The 13,877-nt window shown below is 46.5% G+C and overlaps 1 protein-coding gene across 7 annotated transcripts in view; it reads left to right on the top strand.

The window, feature by feature from the left end:
• Positions 1 to 5,468: 5,468 nt before the first annotated feature.
• LOC114586291 (tRNA (32-2'-O)-methyltransferase regulator THADA-like) overlaps positions 5,469 to 13,877 on the top strand; it is a 58,725-nt gene continuing 50,316 nt past the window's right edge. For 6 of the 7 annotated variants that reach the window (XR_013391077.1, XM_077920850.1, XM_077920849.1 and 3 more), the window contains exons 1-4: positions 5,469 to 5,706; positions 6,703 to 6,877; positions 9,204 to 9,293; positions 11,842 to 11,869. Coding sequence is in view for 6 of the 7 variants with exons in the window: in XM_077920850.1 (XP_077776976.1) it covers positions 5,480 to 5,706; positions 6,703 to 6,877; positions 9,204 to 9,293; positions 11,842 to 11,869 (520 nt within the window). In the remaining variant the exon portion in view is untranslated. The remainder of the gene's footprint in view (positions 5,707 to 6,702; positions 6,878 to 9,203; positions 9,294 to 11,841; positions 11,870 to 13,877) is intronic. The other variant, XM_028709554.2, reaches the window with a different exon arrangement.

Here is a 13,877-nt window from a genome sequence, read left to right on the forward strand (position 1 = left end):
CTGCTAACCCAGAAATAGTAACTCGGGTTAAGAACTTTGCTTCAGGATGAGAACAGAAATCGTGCAGTGGTGGTGCAGCAGTATCTGTGGGATTGAGTGTGGGTATGTATGAATATTTTAAAGGATTGTATGAAATATGTTTGTACGGTGGTACCTCAGACATACCTTGGAAGTCAAACGGAATCCGTTCTGGAAGTCCGTTCGACTTCCAAAACGTTAGGGAACCAAGGCGCAGCTTCCGATTGGCTGTAGGAAGATCCTGCAGCCAATCGGAAGCCCTGCCGGACATTCGGCTTCCAAAAGAACATTAAAAAACCGGAACAATCACTTGCGGTTTTCAATCGTTCGAGAGCCAAAACGTTCGGCTCCCAAGGCGCTTGAAAACCAAGGTACAACTGTACAGTGGTACCTCAGGTTAAGTACTTAATTCATTCCGGAGGTCTGTTCTTAACCTGAAACTGTTCTTAACCTAAAGCACCACTTTAGCTAATGGGGCCTCCTGCTGCTGCCGTGCTGCCAGATCACGATTTCTGTTCTCATCCTGAAGCAAAGTTCTTAACCTGAAGCACTATTTCTGGGTTAGCAGAGTGTGTAACCTGAAGCGTATGTAACCCGAGGTACCACTGTATGTTTGTATATTCGTAATATGTATGTATTAATGTTGAATTATTTTAATAATAAAATATTTGTGTTAAAAATAATTAAAAGAAAAGAAAAGCAGCCTTATCACCCTACAAGTATGAAGCACGATTTTTTGGGGGGGGGAGAGCCGGCCCGGTTGGCAGGGGTTGTAGCAGCCGCAGTCATACAACCTGAAGCAGATTGATTCCCCCCTCTGCACGCCTGCGCATACGCACATCACCTGCAACAAAGATTTTCTCCCACACGCACGCCCCCAATCACTACTTTGCCCTCCCCACCTCCCTAACCATACAGGGTCCTATACACTTAGCCTATTAGTCCTTCTGCTGATTGCTTTCTTTCATTCTCCCCATACCTTTCACTTTGGGCAAAATAGACTGGTAATGCTTCTTTTATCAAAGAATTATGGGATTTAAGACCCAGATTTCACAAAGAGGACTTTTGATAGCAGCCGGTAATCAAAACCCAATCGCCAGGCGCGTCTATGCAACCCCTGGTCCCTGGAAAAGGGCAAATAAGTAAGAGGGGATTTATATTGATGTTGTGTTTACCGAGATAAGATCTCCCGGGTTATTCCATATTAGAAAAAAAAAAAGAGAAAGAGAGGGGGAAATAAAACAAGGCGGGAGGAGAGAAGGAGAAATGCAGACAAGCCGGAGACAATGTAGAGATATGGATAAAGAGAATAGAAAAGAGGGGCCTTTATCGTTTTCGTATTGGGGAAAAGAGATTCTAAAACCATTATAAGGATTAGCAAACATAAAAAAGTTAATCTGCTTTAGCTGTTCGTTTGTCAAAAGTGAATTCACAGGGTTGGAAAATCCTTCCTGTGATGAAGCTCAAGTTGCCTCTCCCCCCCCCCCCCAAATTCCATTCTTCAGCAACAGGGTCCTCTGAACCTGAGGAAAAGAAAAAGACCTGTGTATGTGTGTTTTCTCCAGAGGAGTCAATTCAGAATAAAGCAGAGCCTTGACCCTTAAAGAATAATTTGAAGAGCATTCACCTAACCCAGGGTTGGGGGACATTTTCCAGCCTGAGGGCCACACTCCCTTTTAGATAACTTTCCAGGGGCCACACAGAGTGGCTGTGGAAAGCCACTTAGATGGACAGGGAATTATTATTATTATTGAATAAGATGTCCCTATTTCCCTCAGAGAAATGTTGGAGGTTATGGCATCCATGCATAGGAGAGGTGCATGAAGGAATCCTGACTTTTAGAAGACATCTGAAGGCACCCCTATTTAGGGAAATATTATTTTTTGATGTTTTATCATGTTTTTAATATTCTGTTGGAGCCATTATTATTATTATTATTATTATTATTATTATTATTATTATTATTATTATTATCCTCTTTGCAGAAGTATGACTACTGGGCCAGGCAAAAGGCGTTCTTGTCAGTGTATAAAGCCCTTACATGTTCACCTTAAATGTTCACTTGCCTGCTTCGATCTGCTGAACTGGCACTATTGCAGGTGCTACATGATGCTCACCCCACGCTTGAAAGAAATATTTCAGTATGTCACCTTTGACACTGGGCAGGCACCTTTGCCGTAACTCTTTTTCAGCACTTCCTTTAAAAAATGGTCATGACTTCAGAGGGATGTAACCATCAACCCCCTTTTCCCAGGGAACTCTGAGAATTGTAGCTCTGTGAGAGGAAGAAGGGCCTCTTAAGAACTCTCAGCACCCTGAACAAACTACAGTTCCCAGTATTCTTTGGGGCAAGTCATGGCTGTTTAAGGTGGTAGCATCCTGTTTTTAACGAATGGTACTGATGAAAAGGGACGTGGGTGGCGCTGTGGGTAAAAGCCTCAGCGCCTAGGGCTTGCCGATCGAAAGGTCGGCGGTTCGAATCCCCGCGGCGGGGTGCGCTCCCGCTGGTCGGTCCCAGTGCCTGCCAACCTAGCAGTTCGAAAGCACCCCCGGGTGCAAGTAGATAAATAGGGACCGCTTACTAGCGGGAAGGTAAATGGCGTTCCGTGTGCTGCGCTGGCTCGCCAGATGCAGCTTTGTCACGCTGGCCACATGACCCAGAAGTGTCTTCGGACAGCGCTGGCCCCCGGCCTCTTGAGTGAGATGGGCGCACAACCCCAGAGTCTGTCAAGACTGGCCCGTACGGGCAGGGGTACCTTTACCTTTACCTTTACTGATGAAAAACTGTATTAATAGCAGCCAGGTTACTGGGTGGTGCTGTGGGTTAAACCACAGAGCCTAGGACTTGCCGATCAGATGGTCGGTGGTTTGAATCCCCGTGACGAGGTGAGCTCCCGTTGCTCAGTCCCTGCTCCTGCCAACCTACCAGTTCGAAAGCACATCAAAGTGCAAGTAGATAAATAGGTACCACTCCGGCGGGAAGGTAAACGGTGTTTCCGTGCACTGCTCTGGTTCGCCAGAAGCGGCTTAGTCATGCTGGCCACATGACCCGGAAGCTGTACGCCAGCTCCCTCGGCCAATAAAGCGAGATGAGCGCCGCAACCCCAGAGTCGGCTATGACTGGACCTAATGGTCAGGGGTCCCTTTACCTTTTATAACAATAGCCAAATGATGGGGAAAACTTAAGAGGGCAATCTAATGAATGAATGGTATCAGCAAATATGGTCCATTACTTTAACAGAAAAATTATCTCTGCAAATGAAAGATGGGAAAGCTTTAGCAACAACTAAAAGGCAGTTCACTGACAGCATGATTCAGTTTTATCATTTATGTTGCACAGAAGGAACGTGATCCTCCATCTACACATGGACTTCTATGGCAGGATATTATAGGATAACTCCTATTAATAACAGATAGGTAGCCTTGTTGGTCTGCCATAGTCAAAACAAAAAAAATTCCTTCCAGTAGCACCTTAAAGACCATATAGTGAGAAGGTGGGGAGGGGTATTACTCAGAAGGGTGGTGGGAATGGGTGATTGGCAGATAGCTGTGATGAGCCTGTTGATGACTCTTAACGACTGCAATAGGTCTTACAGGAAATCACCCATTCCCACCACCCTTCTGAGTAATACCCCTCCCCACCTTCTCACTATATAGAAGGATCTGGCAACTTCTGTTTCAGTGTATCTGAAGAAGTGTGCATGCACACGAAAGCTCATACCAAGAACTAACTTAGTTGGTCTTTAAGGTGCTACTGGAAGGAATCCTATTAATAAGAAAGCCTGAGAGGTGCAGTGGTTACACTGTCAGACAAGGACCTGGGAGACCAGGGTTCAAATCCCCACTTGGCCATGAAACTCGCTGACTGGCCTTAGGCAAGTCACTGCCTCTCAGACTAAACTACCTCACAGGGTTGTTCTGAGGATTAAACAAGGAGGGGGAGAACCATGGTGCGCTACCTCAGTCTCCTTGGAGAAAGCACAATGAATAAAATAATAAGACTTAACTAATTAAGCCAAAATATAATACAGTGGTATGTCGGATTAAGTACTTAATTTGTTCCAGAGGTCCGTTCTTAACCTGAAACTGTTCGTAACCTGAAGCACCACTTTACCTAATGGGGCCTCCCGCTGCGCCGCCGCCTCCACCACGCGATTTCTGTTCTCATCCTGAAGCAAAGTTCTCAACCCGAGGTACTATTTCTGGGTTAGCGGAGTCTGTAGCCTGAAGCGTATGTAACCTGAAGCGTATGTAACCTGAGGTACCACTGTATTTTCACGCAATATATTGCATGCTTTGGGCTTTGTATGTACGTTCAAAAGAAATGACAGCACTTACAAACCAACGACAATAATAATGGAAAGGTAAAATGGTAAAGGTAAAGGACAGTTCAGTCCCATCAAAGGCGACTATGGGGTGCGGCGCTCATCTTGCTTTCAGGCCGAGGGAGCCCGTGTTTGTCCACGTGGCCAGCGTGACTAAATCGCTTCTGGCGCAACAGGACACTGTGATGGAAACCAGAGCGCACAGAAACGCTGTTTACCTTCCTGCCGCAGTGGTACCTATTTATCTATTTGCACTGACGTGCTCCAGAGATACTAGGTTGGCAGGAGCTGAGATGGAGCAACGGGAGCTCACTCCATCGTGGGGATTCGAACCGGCGACTTTCTGATCGGCAAGCCCAAGTGGTTCAGACCACAGCGCCACCCACACCCCAGAATTCATGTATACAATCCCAGCCAGGCAAAACTCTGCCAGGGAACCAGGAAGAGGGCCTTCTCGGTAGTGGCACCCGCCCTGTGGAACGCCCTCCCATCAGATGTCAAGGAAATAAACAACTATCTGACTTTTAGAAGACATCTGAAGGCAGCCCTGTTCAGGGAAGGTTTTAATATGTGACATCTTAGTGTATTTTTGGTTTTTGTGGAAGCCGCCCAGAGTGGCTGGGGAGACCCAGCCAGATGGGCAGGGTACAAATAATAAATTATTATTATTATTATTATTATTATTATTAGGTGGAAAGCAGAGCTGGAGAGAGATGTGGCCTGCGGAGGGCAGATGTGTCTGGGGAAAGTTCCAAGGGCCAGATATAAATACTTGGAGGGCCAAATGTGGCCCTCAGGCCTGAGCTTCCCTACCCACAGTGCCACCTGCGTCCATAATAAAGGAAAGGCTTACTTTGAAAATTGAGAGGGGTGGAAATTCTGCTTTGCATGCAGAAGGATCCCAGGCCCGGTCCCCGGCCTCCCCAATATATTATTCTCCGCCTGAAACCCTGGGGAGCGGTTGCAGCTTCTGCTGCTGCCAGCCCGTGCAGGCAACACTGAGTTAGGTGGACCATTCGTCTGACGGCAACGCATCTTCCAACAGTAGGAAGAGCGGCCAGGAGCAGAGCTGCCGTGCGAGCGCTAGATGGCGCTGGAGAGCCCCCGAGGTGGCTCCGCTCTGTGCTGCGCGCTCTATGGCAGAAGCCTCTTCCTGCTTGCTCCATGCTGGAGTTGTTGCAGATGTGCCAAGGGGATTCCTGAGATCAGCCTTGGCTTTTCCCGGTCCCGCGAGGACCATGAGCGCAGAGCAGGAGCTGGAGAGCTGCTTGAGGCATTATAAGGCTCTGGGGCAGGAGGAAGGCGCCAAAAGCACCTGCCAGGCTTTGCTTTTGGTCCTGGAGAAACTCAAGCAGTTTGCAGGGTAAGTAAGGCTGAGGATGCATGTGGCTTTTTGCAGAATATTTGTTTGTGTGTGCGTGTGCGTGACGTATAAGCATAGCTGTCAACTTTTCCCTTTTCTTGCGAGGAATCCTATTCGGAATAAGGGAATTTCCCTTAAAAAACGGGGAAAGTTGACAGCTATGCGTATAAGCTTTACGTATAAGCTAAGCAAGCTATAGCTTAGGTCCCCACTTTCTAGGCCCCCCCCCCCAAAAAAAAATGTAAAGGAAAAAAACACCTGGATGTACATTTTCAAAATTTAAGATAAAAAACAAATAAAATAAAACCTAAGTACAGTGTTGTAAACAAAACCTGCCCTTCTTCCCTTATGGGGTATCCAAGAGCCCATATAGAGTCCTTAAGTGGGTTCCCTATCGGTAGGAGAAAATAACAGAGGCCAACCTGAGAATGGGATGCGGGTGGCGCTGTGGGTTAAACCACAGAGCCTAGGACTTGCCGATCAGAAGGTTGGCAGTTCGAATCCCTCTGACGGCGTGAGCTCCCGTTGTTTGGTCCCTGCTCCTGCCAACCTAGCAGTTTGAAAGCACGTCAAAGTGCAAGTAGATAAATAGGTACTGCTCCAGCGGGAAGGTAAACGGCGTTTCCATGCGCTGCTCTGGTTCGCCAGAAGCGGCTTAGTCATGCTGGCCACATGACCCGGAAGCTGTACACCAGCTCCCTCGGCCAATAAAGCTGCTGTGCTGCCGGAGCACGATTTCTGTTCTCATTCTGAAGCAAAGTTTTTAATCTGAAGCACTATTTCTGGGTTAGCAGAGTCTGTAACCTGAAGCGTATGTAACCTGAAGCGTATGTAACCCGAGGTACCACTGTATTTAAAAGCATATACACAGGCAGAAAATGTGTCGTCATAAGAATACATCATGCAAAGCGCACTTGTGTAAAATGCATGCCATTTATAAAGCTCACACGCACACACACACAGTTGCTAATCATGCTGGTCTTTGATATTTTTCAGAGGTTCTGTGAAGAGATGTCGAGAGAAAAACCTGGAGGAGGCTTTTCAGCAGTTGGTGCAAGCGAGCAAAGGACTGGGGGAACTGAGCCGTGAGGATTTTCTCCCTCTGCTCCGCTGCGTGCTCGCTTGTCAAATGGAGACGGCGAGCTCCAGCGCTTTCCATCGACTTGAGAAGGTGTGCTCATGTGCAAATCGAATTCATTGGCAGCACAACGCATGGATGAATTGCAGAACTCCCTGTCGTGAGAAGTTGCGATGGACTCCACGTTGAACAGCTTTAAAACAAACACCAGAAGAGTTTGGCCTTTCTAATCCTGTTCTCAATAGTAGCCAAGCAGATCCCTGTGGGAAACCTGAGCACAAGAGCCCTCTCCCCTCCCGTGTTTTCTAGCAACTCGGATTATGATTATTATGATTATTTTAGTCTCTGTATCTTGCCCGGAGCCTAGTAGCCACTGATAGTCCTCTCCTCCAGGAATTTCCCCAGTCCTTTTAAAAGCCATCCTTCTTGGTGTCTGTCGCTGCTTCCAGTGGGAGGGAGTTCCACAGTTTAACTATACGTTGCGTGAAAAAGTCCTTTCTTTTATCTGTCCTGAAACTTCCAGCATTCAGGTGCATTGGATGTCTCCCGAGTTCATCGTTTAAGAGAAGGAGAAATACTTTTCTTCTGTGCACTTTCTCCATGCCGGGCATAATTTTATAAAGTTCTATCATGTCACCTCTTGAAGTGATGGACATGAGGCAGGAGTTGATAATGCAGGTGAGCTGCGCACAGGTGGGCTGCATGCAAGCTGCCGGCCAGCCCTGTGGAGCCTCCTTTTATTGAGACAAACATGCAAACCAGGCAGATACCTTTTGGGCTGTGACCTTTACACATCTTCTGGTCCCGAGATCGTGGGGTGGTACAAAGTTATTTTGGCACCTGTTTCCACTGCGTCATTTTCCCCTTGCACAGTGTATGACGAAGGAGACAAAAGGTCTCAGAGACAAAGGTTACAGACAGGACACCGCAGGCTACTGAGACCGCAAAAGGTTAGACAGAGGCAACGATGTTCAGACAGCCGTGGCTTTGTCTGCGAGGGGTGTGTGTGCTCCGCACCCCAAGGTCACACGTGCAGGAAGGCTGAGGTTGCCTGCGGGTGGGGAGTGTGCTCCCTCCGGACCCCACTCCCCACTCCGTGATCATCCCTACAACCTCTTACTTGTGTTTTCTCGAAACTGAAAAGTTCCCCCCAAAACTGAAAAGCCCACTTAATGAAAAGGAATTGTGGCGGGGGAACCATGGAGGAAATGGCCGAGAAGGGCTAATAGTCGCGGTGGCTATATGCTGTATGCTCCAGGAATAGTGGGAGTAAGCCTCTGGATACCAGGTATTGTTGTGAAATAGTAGGAGATCCCTGTGACACTGGTGTTCCACTTCTGGGCTTCCCATAGGCATTGGTTTGGCCACTTTGGGAAACAGGATCCTGGAATAGATTGACCAAGGCTAGCCAGTAGGGAGCTTGCCAGATGTTGGGCTCCCAACTCCCATCAGCCTCAGCCAGCACCATCAAGGTTGATGGGCGTTGTAGTCTGTTGCATTGACTACCCTTGAGATAGGCCTTTGATTTGATCTGTTGGTACTCTTGTGTTCTTAGGTGGTTGGTCTCATCAAATATACAGACATACCTCGGGTTATAGACGCTTCAGGTTGCGTGTTTTCGGGTTGCGCACTGCACCGAGCCCGGAAGTACCGGAACGGGTTACTTCCGGGTTTCGACACTTGCGCATGCACAGAAGCACTAAATCACGCTTTGCGCATGTGCAGAAGCACCGAATTGTGACCCGCGCGTGCGCAGTGGGTTGCAAACGCTGCAGGTTGCGAACGTGCCTCCCGCATGGATCACGTTCGCAACCCTAGCGTCCACTGTACAGTGGTACCTCTGGTTACGTACTTAATTCATTCCGGAGGTCCGTTCTTAACCTGAAACTGTTCTTAACCTGAGGTACCACTTCAGCTAATGGGGCCTCCTGCTGCCGCTGCACCGCCAGAGCATGATTTCTGTTCTCATCCTGAAGCAAAGTTATTAACCCGAGGTACTATTACTGGGTTAGCAGAGTCTGTAACCTGAAGCGTATGTAACCTGAGGTACCACTGTATAGGTCGTTTTCTTGCTTTCAACCAGCCATTGCCCTGCTCTTTTAAAATGGCCAGCGAAGCGTCTAGGAACCTGGCAACGCTAGATGATGGAGGGGAAGAGAGGAAGAGATAATGACCCTTGACTTCAAAGAAGCAGAAATGTCCCAAGACATTCCCCTGCCAGAGCTACAATTCCTCTTCTCAGGCAACTCTGGGAATTGTAGTTCTGTGAAGGGAACAAGGTTTTTTTTATATAGCAACTCCGTGCACTTGGAACAAACTGCAGCTCCCCTAATTCTTCTCATGGCTGTTTAAAGTGGTATTGTAGTGGGTGTGAATGTGGCTATAGTATGTCCAGCATTGATTCCCTCTTCTCCCTTAGATTGTTGCAAAACTGTCAGAAGGGAACAACAGATCCTTGGTCACGGAGCAGCTGAATAGGTGCATGGCCAGCCTGGCTGAAGACGAGGAGGTGAGAGAAAGTTTTGTTTCACTCTCTTGAAAATATCGCCTTCTTCAGGCATTGTTTACTTCATCATCATCATCATCATTTATCATTTATACCCCACCCATCTGGCTGGGTTTCCCCTTCCACTGTGGGCGGCTTCCAACAGGATATTAAAAACACAATAAAACATCAAACATTAAAAACTTCCCTAAACAGGGCTGCCTTCAGATGCCTTCTAAAAGTCAGATAGGTGTTTATCTCCTTGACAACTGATGGGAGCGCATTCCACAGGGAGGGCGCCACTACCGAGAAGGCCCTCTGTAGTAGTAGTAGAAGAAGAAGAAGAAGAAGAAGAAGAAGAAGAAGTGGAGGAGTTTGGATTTGATATCCCGCCTTTCACTCCCTTTAAGGAGTCTCAAAGCGGCTAACACTCTCCTTTCCCTTCCTCCCCCAAAACAAACACTCTGTGAGGTGAGTGGGGCTGGTTCCCTGTAATCTCACTTCTCGCAAGGAGGGAACTGCCAGAAGGCCCTTGGTGCTGGACCTCAGTGTCTCGGCAGAACGATGGGGGTGGAGACGCTTCTTCAGTTATACTGGACTGAGGCCATTTAGGGCTTTAAAGGTCAGCACCAACACTTTGAATTGTGCTTGGAAACATACTGGGAGCCAATGTAGTTCTTTCAGGACCGGTGTTATATGGTCTCTGCAGCCACTCCCAGTCTCCAGTCTAGCTGCCGCATTCTGGATTAGTTGTAGTTTCCGTATCACCTTCAAAGGTAGCCCCACGTAGAGCGCATTGCAGTAGTCCAAGTGGGAGATAACTAGAGTAAGCACATACAGTGGTACCTCGGGTTAAGAACTTAATTCGTTCCGGAGGACCGTTCTTAACCTGAAACTGTTCTTCACCTGAAGCACCACTTTAGATAATGGGGCCTCCTGCTGCCGCTGTGCCACCGGAGCACAATTTCTGTTCTCATCCTGAAGCAAAGTTCTTAACCTGAGGTACTATTTCTCGGTTAGCAGAGTCTTTAACCTGAAGCATCTGTAACCTGAAGCATATGTAACCTGAGGTACCACTGTACTTCACTTGATTAAGGTCACAAGGAGAAAAAGCAGGTCTGTGGCTCTCTGGTCAGCCAAAGAGACTTGAGCCACCACATGCCATCCAAGCAAGAATGCCAGTAAGGGAAGATCAGCCTGGCTCCAACTACAGGCTTCCCCAGCTTGGTGCCCTCAAGATGCTGCAGCACCCATCAGGCCCAGCTAGCATGACCAATGGTCCAGGATGATGTTCTTCCATCGCTTGTTTGGGCAGGGCCATATTTCCCAAGCAGGATATCTGTTTTGCATTCAATTTGTCCAAGTTTGATCCCTGATCTCCAGGTAAAGGCTGGGTGAGAATTCTGGAAAGCTGCTTCCCATCAGCGTAGACAATATCTTCTTCTTCTTCTTTGGCAATCACTCATAGTCAAGTGAGATTGTCTTCCATGAACACGGTCTTAACAGTGAGTCCGTAAGCGACTGTGGAGGCCAATTCTGGATCCACATGTCCTTCTACAGTGAGGACATAGGTTTCCAGGCGGGAGTTGATCATGGTGAGGGTTTGCCAACCATGCCTTCCTCTTAGCACGTTTCTCCCTTTTGTCCTGAGTTCGAGTGTCTTCAAAGCCCATGACACCTTTGGCAAAGGCTGTTCTCCAACTGGAGTGCTCGCAGGCCAGTGTTTCCCAGTTGTCAGTGTTTATACTACTATTTTTTTTAGATTTGCCTTAGAAAGTCTTTAAGCCTCTTTTATTGACCTCCAGCATTATGCTTTCCTTTGTTAAGTTCAGAATACAGTACAGTGGTACCTTGGGTTACATACGCTTCAGGGAGCCAGTTGGGAGGTTACATACGCTTCAGGGAGCCAGTGTGCTGTAGTGGTTAAGAACCAGGTTCGCGTCTCTGCTCCTCCACATGCAGCTGCTGGGTGACCTTGGGCCAGTCACACTTCTCTGAAGTCTCTCAGCCTCACTCACCTCACAGAGTGTTTGTTGTGGGGGAGGAAGGGAAAGGAGAATGTTAGCCGCTTTGAGACTCCTTAGGGTAGTGATAAAGCGGGATATCAAATCCAACTCTTCTTCTTCTACATACGCTTCAGGTTACAGACTCTGCTAACCTGGAAATAGTACCTTGGGTTAAGAACTTTGCTTCAGGATGAGAAGAGAAATAGTGCAGCGGTGACAGCAGGAGGCCCCATTAGCTAAAGTGGTGCTTCAGGTTAAGAACAGTTTCAGGTTAAGAACGGACCTCCGGAACAAATTAAGTACTTAACCTAAGGTACCACTGCAGTTGCTTGGAAGACGATAATTGGGCATCTGCACAACATGACCAGTCCAGAGAAGCTGATGTTGAAGAATCATTGCTTCGACACTGGTGATCTTTGCTTCTTCCAAGTATGTTGGCATTAGTTCGCCTTCCCAAGTGATGTGTAAAATTTTTAGACAATATAAAGCTAAGTGGACTAGTGTTCTGACTTGGTTTAAGGCAGCTTCCTATGTTTTTGTGTAACATGCTTGTTTCCTTCTTTCAGCCAATGCCTCCTGGATCGCTTCAGACAGGTTAGTTTCCAAACTCCACCTACCCTGTGCTCACTGCTGCCCTGTTTTTTTGTACCAGAGGGACACAGCCAGCAAGGGCATTTTGTCCCTGAAGTGCTCAATTTGCATGTGCCGGAAGCAATTCAACAGTCATGCCGGGATGTGGTACAGCCCTCTGCTCAGACTCGAGGACTGTACCACATTGTCTTATGTACAGTTTAAATTGGATGAATGAACAGACCAATATAATTCAATGCACATTTATGCTTCTCAGTTGCAAGCTTCCCCTGCACATCTGGTCAGTGTCAGGTTTCGGGGGCTTGGCTTCCTCCCCACTTGGCCATAAATAAGCAGTACAACGAGAAAGCAGTCTCTTACCAGTAACAGAAGTGTTTAATGAATGCAGCAAAACAACAAGCGACCTTTCTCAGAGTGCAGGTGCTCCCAGTTAAGGTTCTGCCCACTTCCCTCTAGTCACTACCACCCTCTCATCTCCTAGCCACCTGATCCCTCAACCATTGAGCCTTTTGCAAATTCACTTTATCTTATCTCCTAGCCTTTTTTAAAAAAATAATAATCACTTTTTCAATACAAACAACAACAACAACAAAACATATACAACAAAAACCACAACACTAATAACACAATTTAACAATTCAGATTTGAGTATTGATATACCTATAACTACACCTTTTTAACAATATTTCCTCACCTCTCCTCCCCCTACTTTCCACCACTGTCTGCCTTATCGCTTAAGTATTCCTTCCAGATTTCTTCATATTTATCCATTCTTAATTTTTATCGATATGTGATTCATTCGTAGGTAACTAGTCTGTCCATATTGTCAATCCATGTGCTCAATGGGATCTTTTTGCGGCTCTTCCAATTCATCAAGACAAGGTTTTTTTTGCTTCTAATATGGCACGATACATCCATATATTTTTTTACCCCTTGTAATCTCCTACGTTTCCGGTATATAATTTAGAATTAAATTCAAATCCCCTAAATAACACTTTCTTTTTATTACTCTTGCTATCTATATCTTCACCTCGCACCAAAATGATGTTATCACCGGGCAGTTAATCATCATATGTACTAAATTCACATTTTTACTTCCACATCTCCAGCAGTTGTCTGCATTTGTTATTTTCTTCTGGTACAACAACAAATGTTTATTCGGCTTTACGCCCATCATGAAGCACAACACAACAAAACAAATCAAATAAAACAGCAGACTCATACAAACCACAAGTAGTATAACACAGTTCACAACTCACAAGGACGGATATTAGTCATTCTTCTGGTAAAGTTTTGCTGGAGTCCAATGGACTCTGAATATTATTTTCTGCTGAATAAGTCTTAGTCTTAAATCCATAGAAGCTATTTCTGTTGATTTTATACTTGACTGCCATATATCATTTGTTATCTGTACCCCTAACTGTTCCCTCTATTTTTGTCTATCATATTTTAAATCATATTTCTTTCTGTTGAGTAGGGTTTTATATAGTGCAAGTGTAGAGTTCTTTGTTTTTGTTGCAGAAATTAAATCTTGTAGCAGCAAGGGTGTTTCCGATGCTGCTGTAGTGTCAATCTTATCTCCTAGCCTTGAGAGGCTGCACATCTTCCAGTGAGAGTGAGTCAGCTAGCTTACTGTCTTCCCGTTCTTCTTCTTCTTCTTTCTGTTCACCTCCCAGTTCTTCCCAACTATTGCCTTCTGAACTGTGCCCCTCGGCGAACCATTGTTCCAAATCAACACTACTCCCTTGCTCCTGTGGAGTTTCAGAATCCTGGCCATGAGCAGATGGAGCGGGAGGCTCCTACAGTTCCTCATCAGAGTTGTACTCCTCAGCCTGGTCTCTGACAGTCGGCCACCATCAGAACAGGATGGCGGACTAGATGGGCCGTTGGCCTGCCCTCTCAGGACTCTTGTTACGTTCTTAAAATTAGACGACTAGTTAAAACAATTAGAAACAGATACACATAAAAATATACTTTTTTATTTACGAAGCCAACAAAAAAAATTCTGATC

The sequence above is a fragment of the Podarcis muralis genome, chromosome 16, assembly GCF_964188315.1.
Source record: "Podarcis muralis chromosome 16, rPodMur119.hap1.1, whole genome shotgun sequence".
NCBI lineage: Eukaryota > Metazoa > Chordata > Lepidosauria > Squamata > Lacertidae > Podarcis > Podarcis muralis.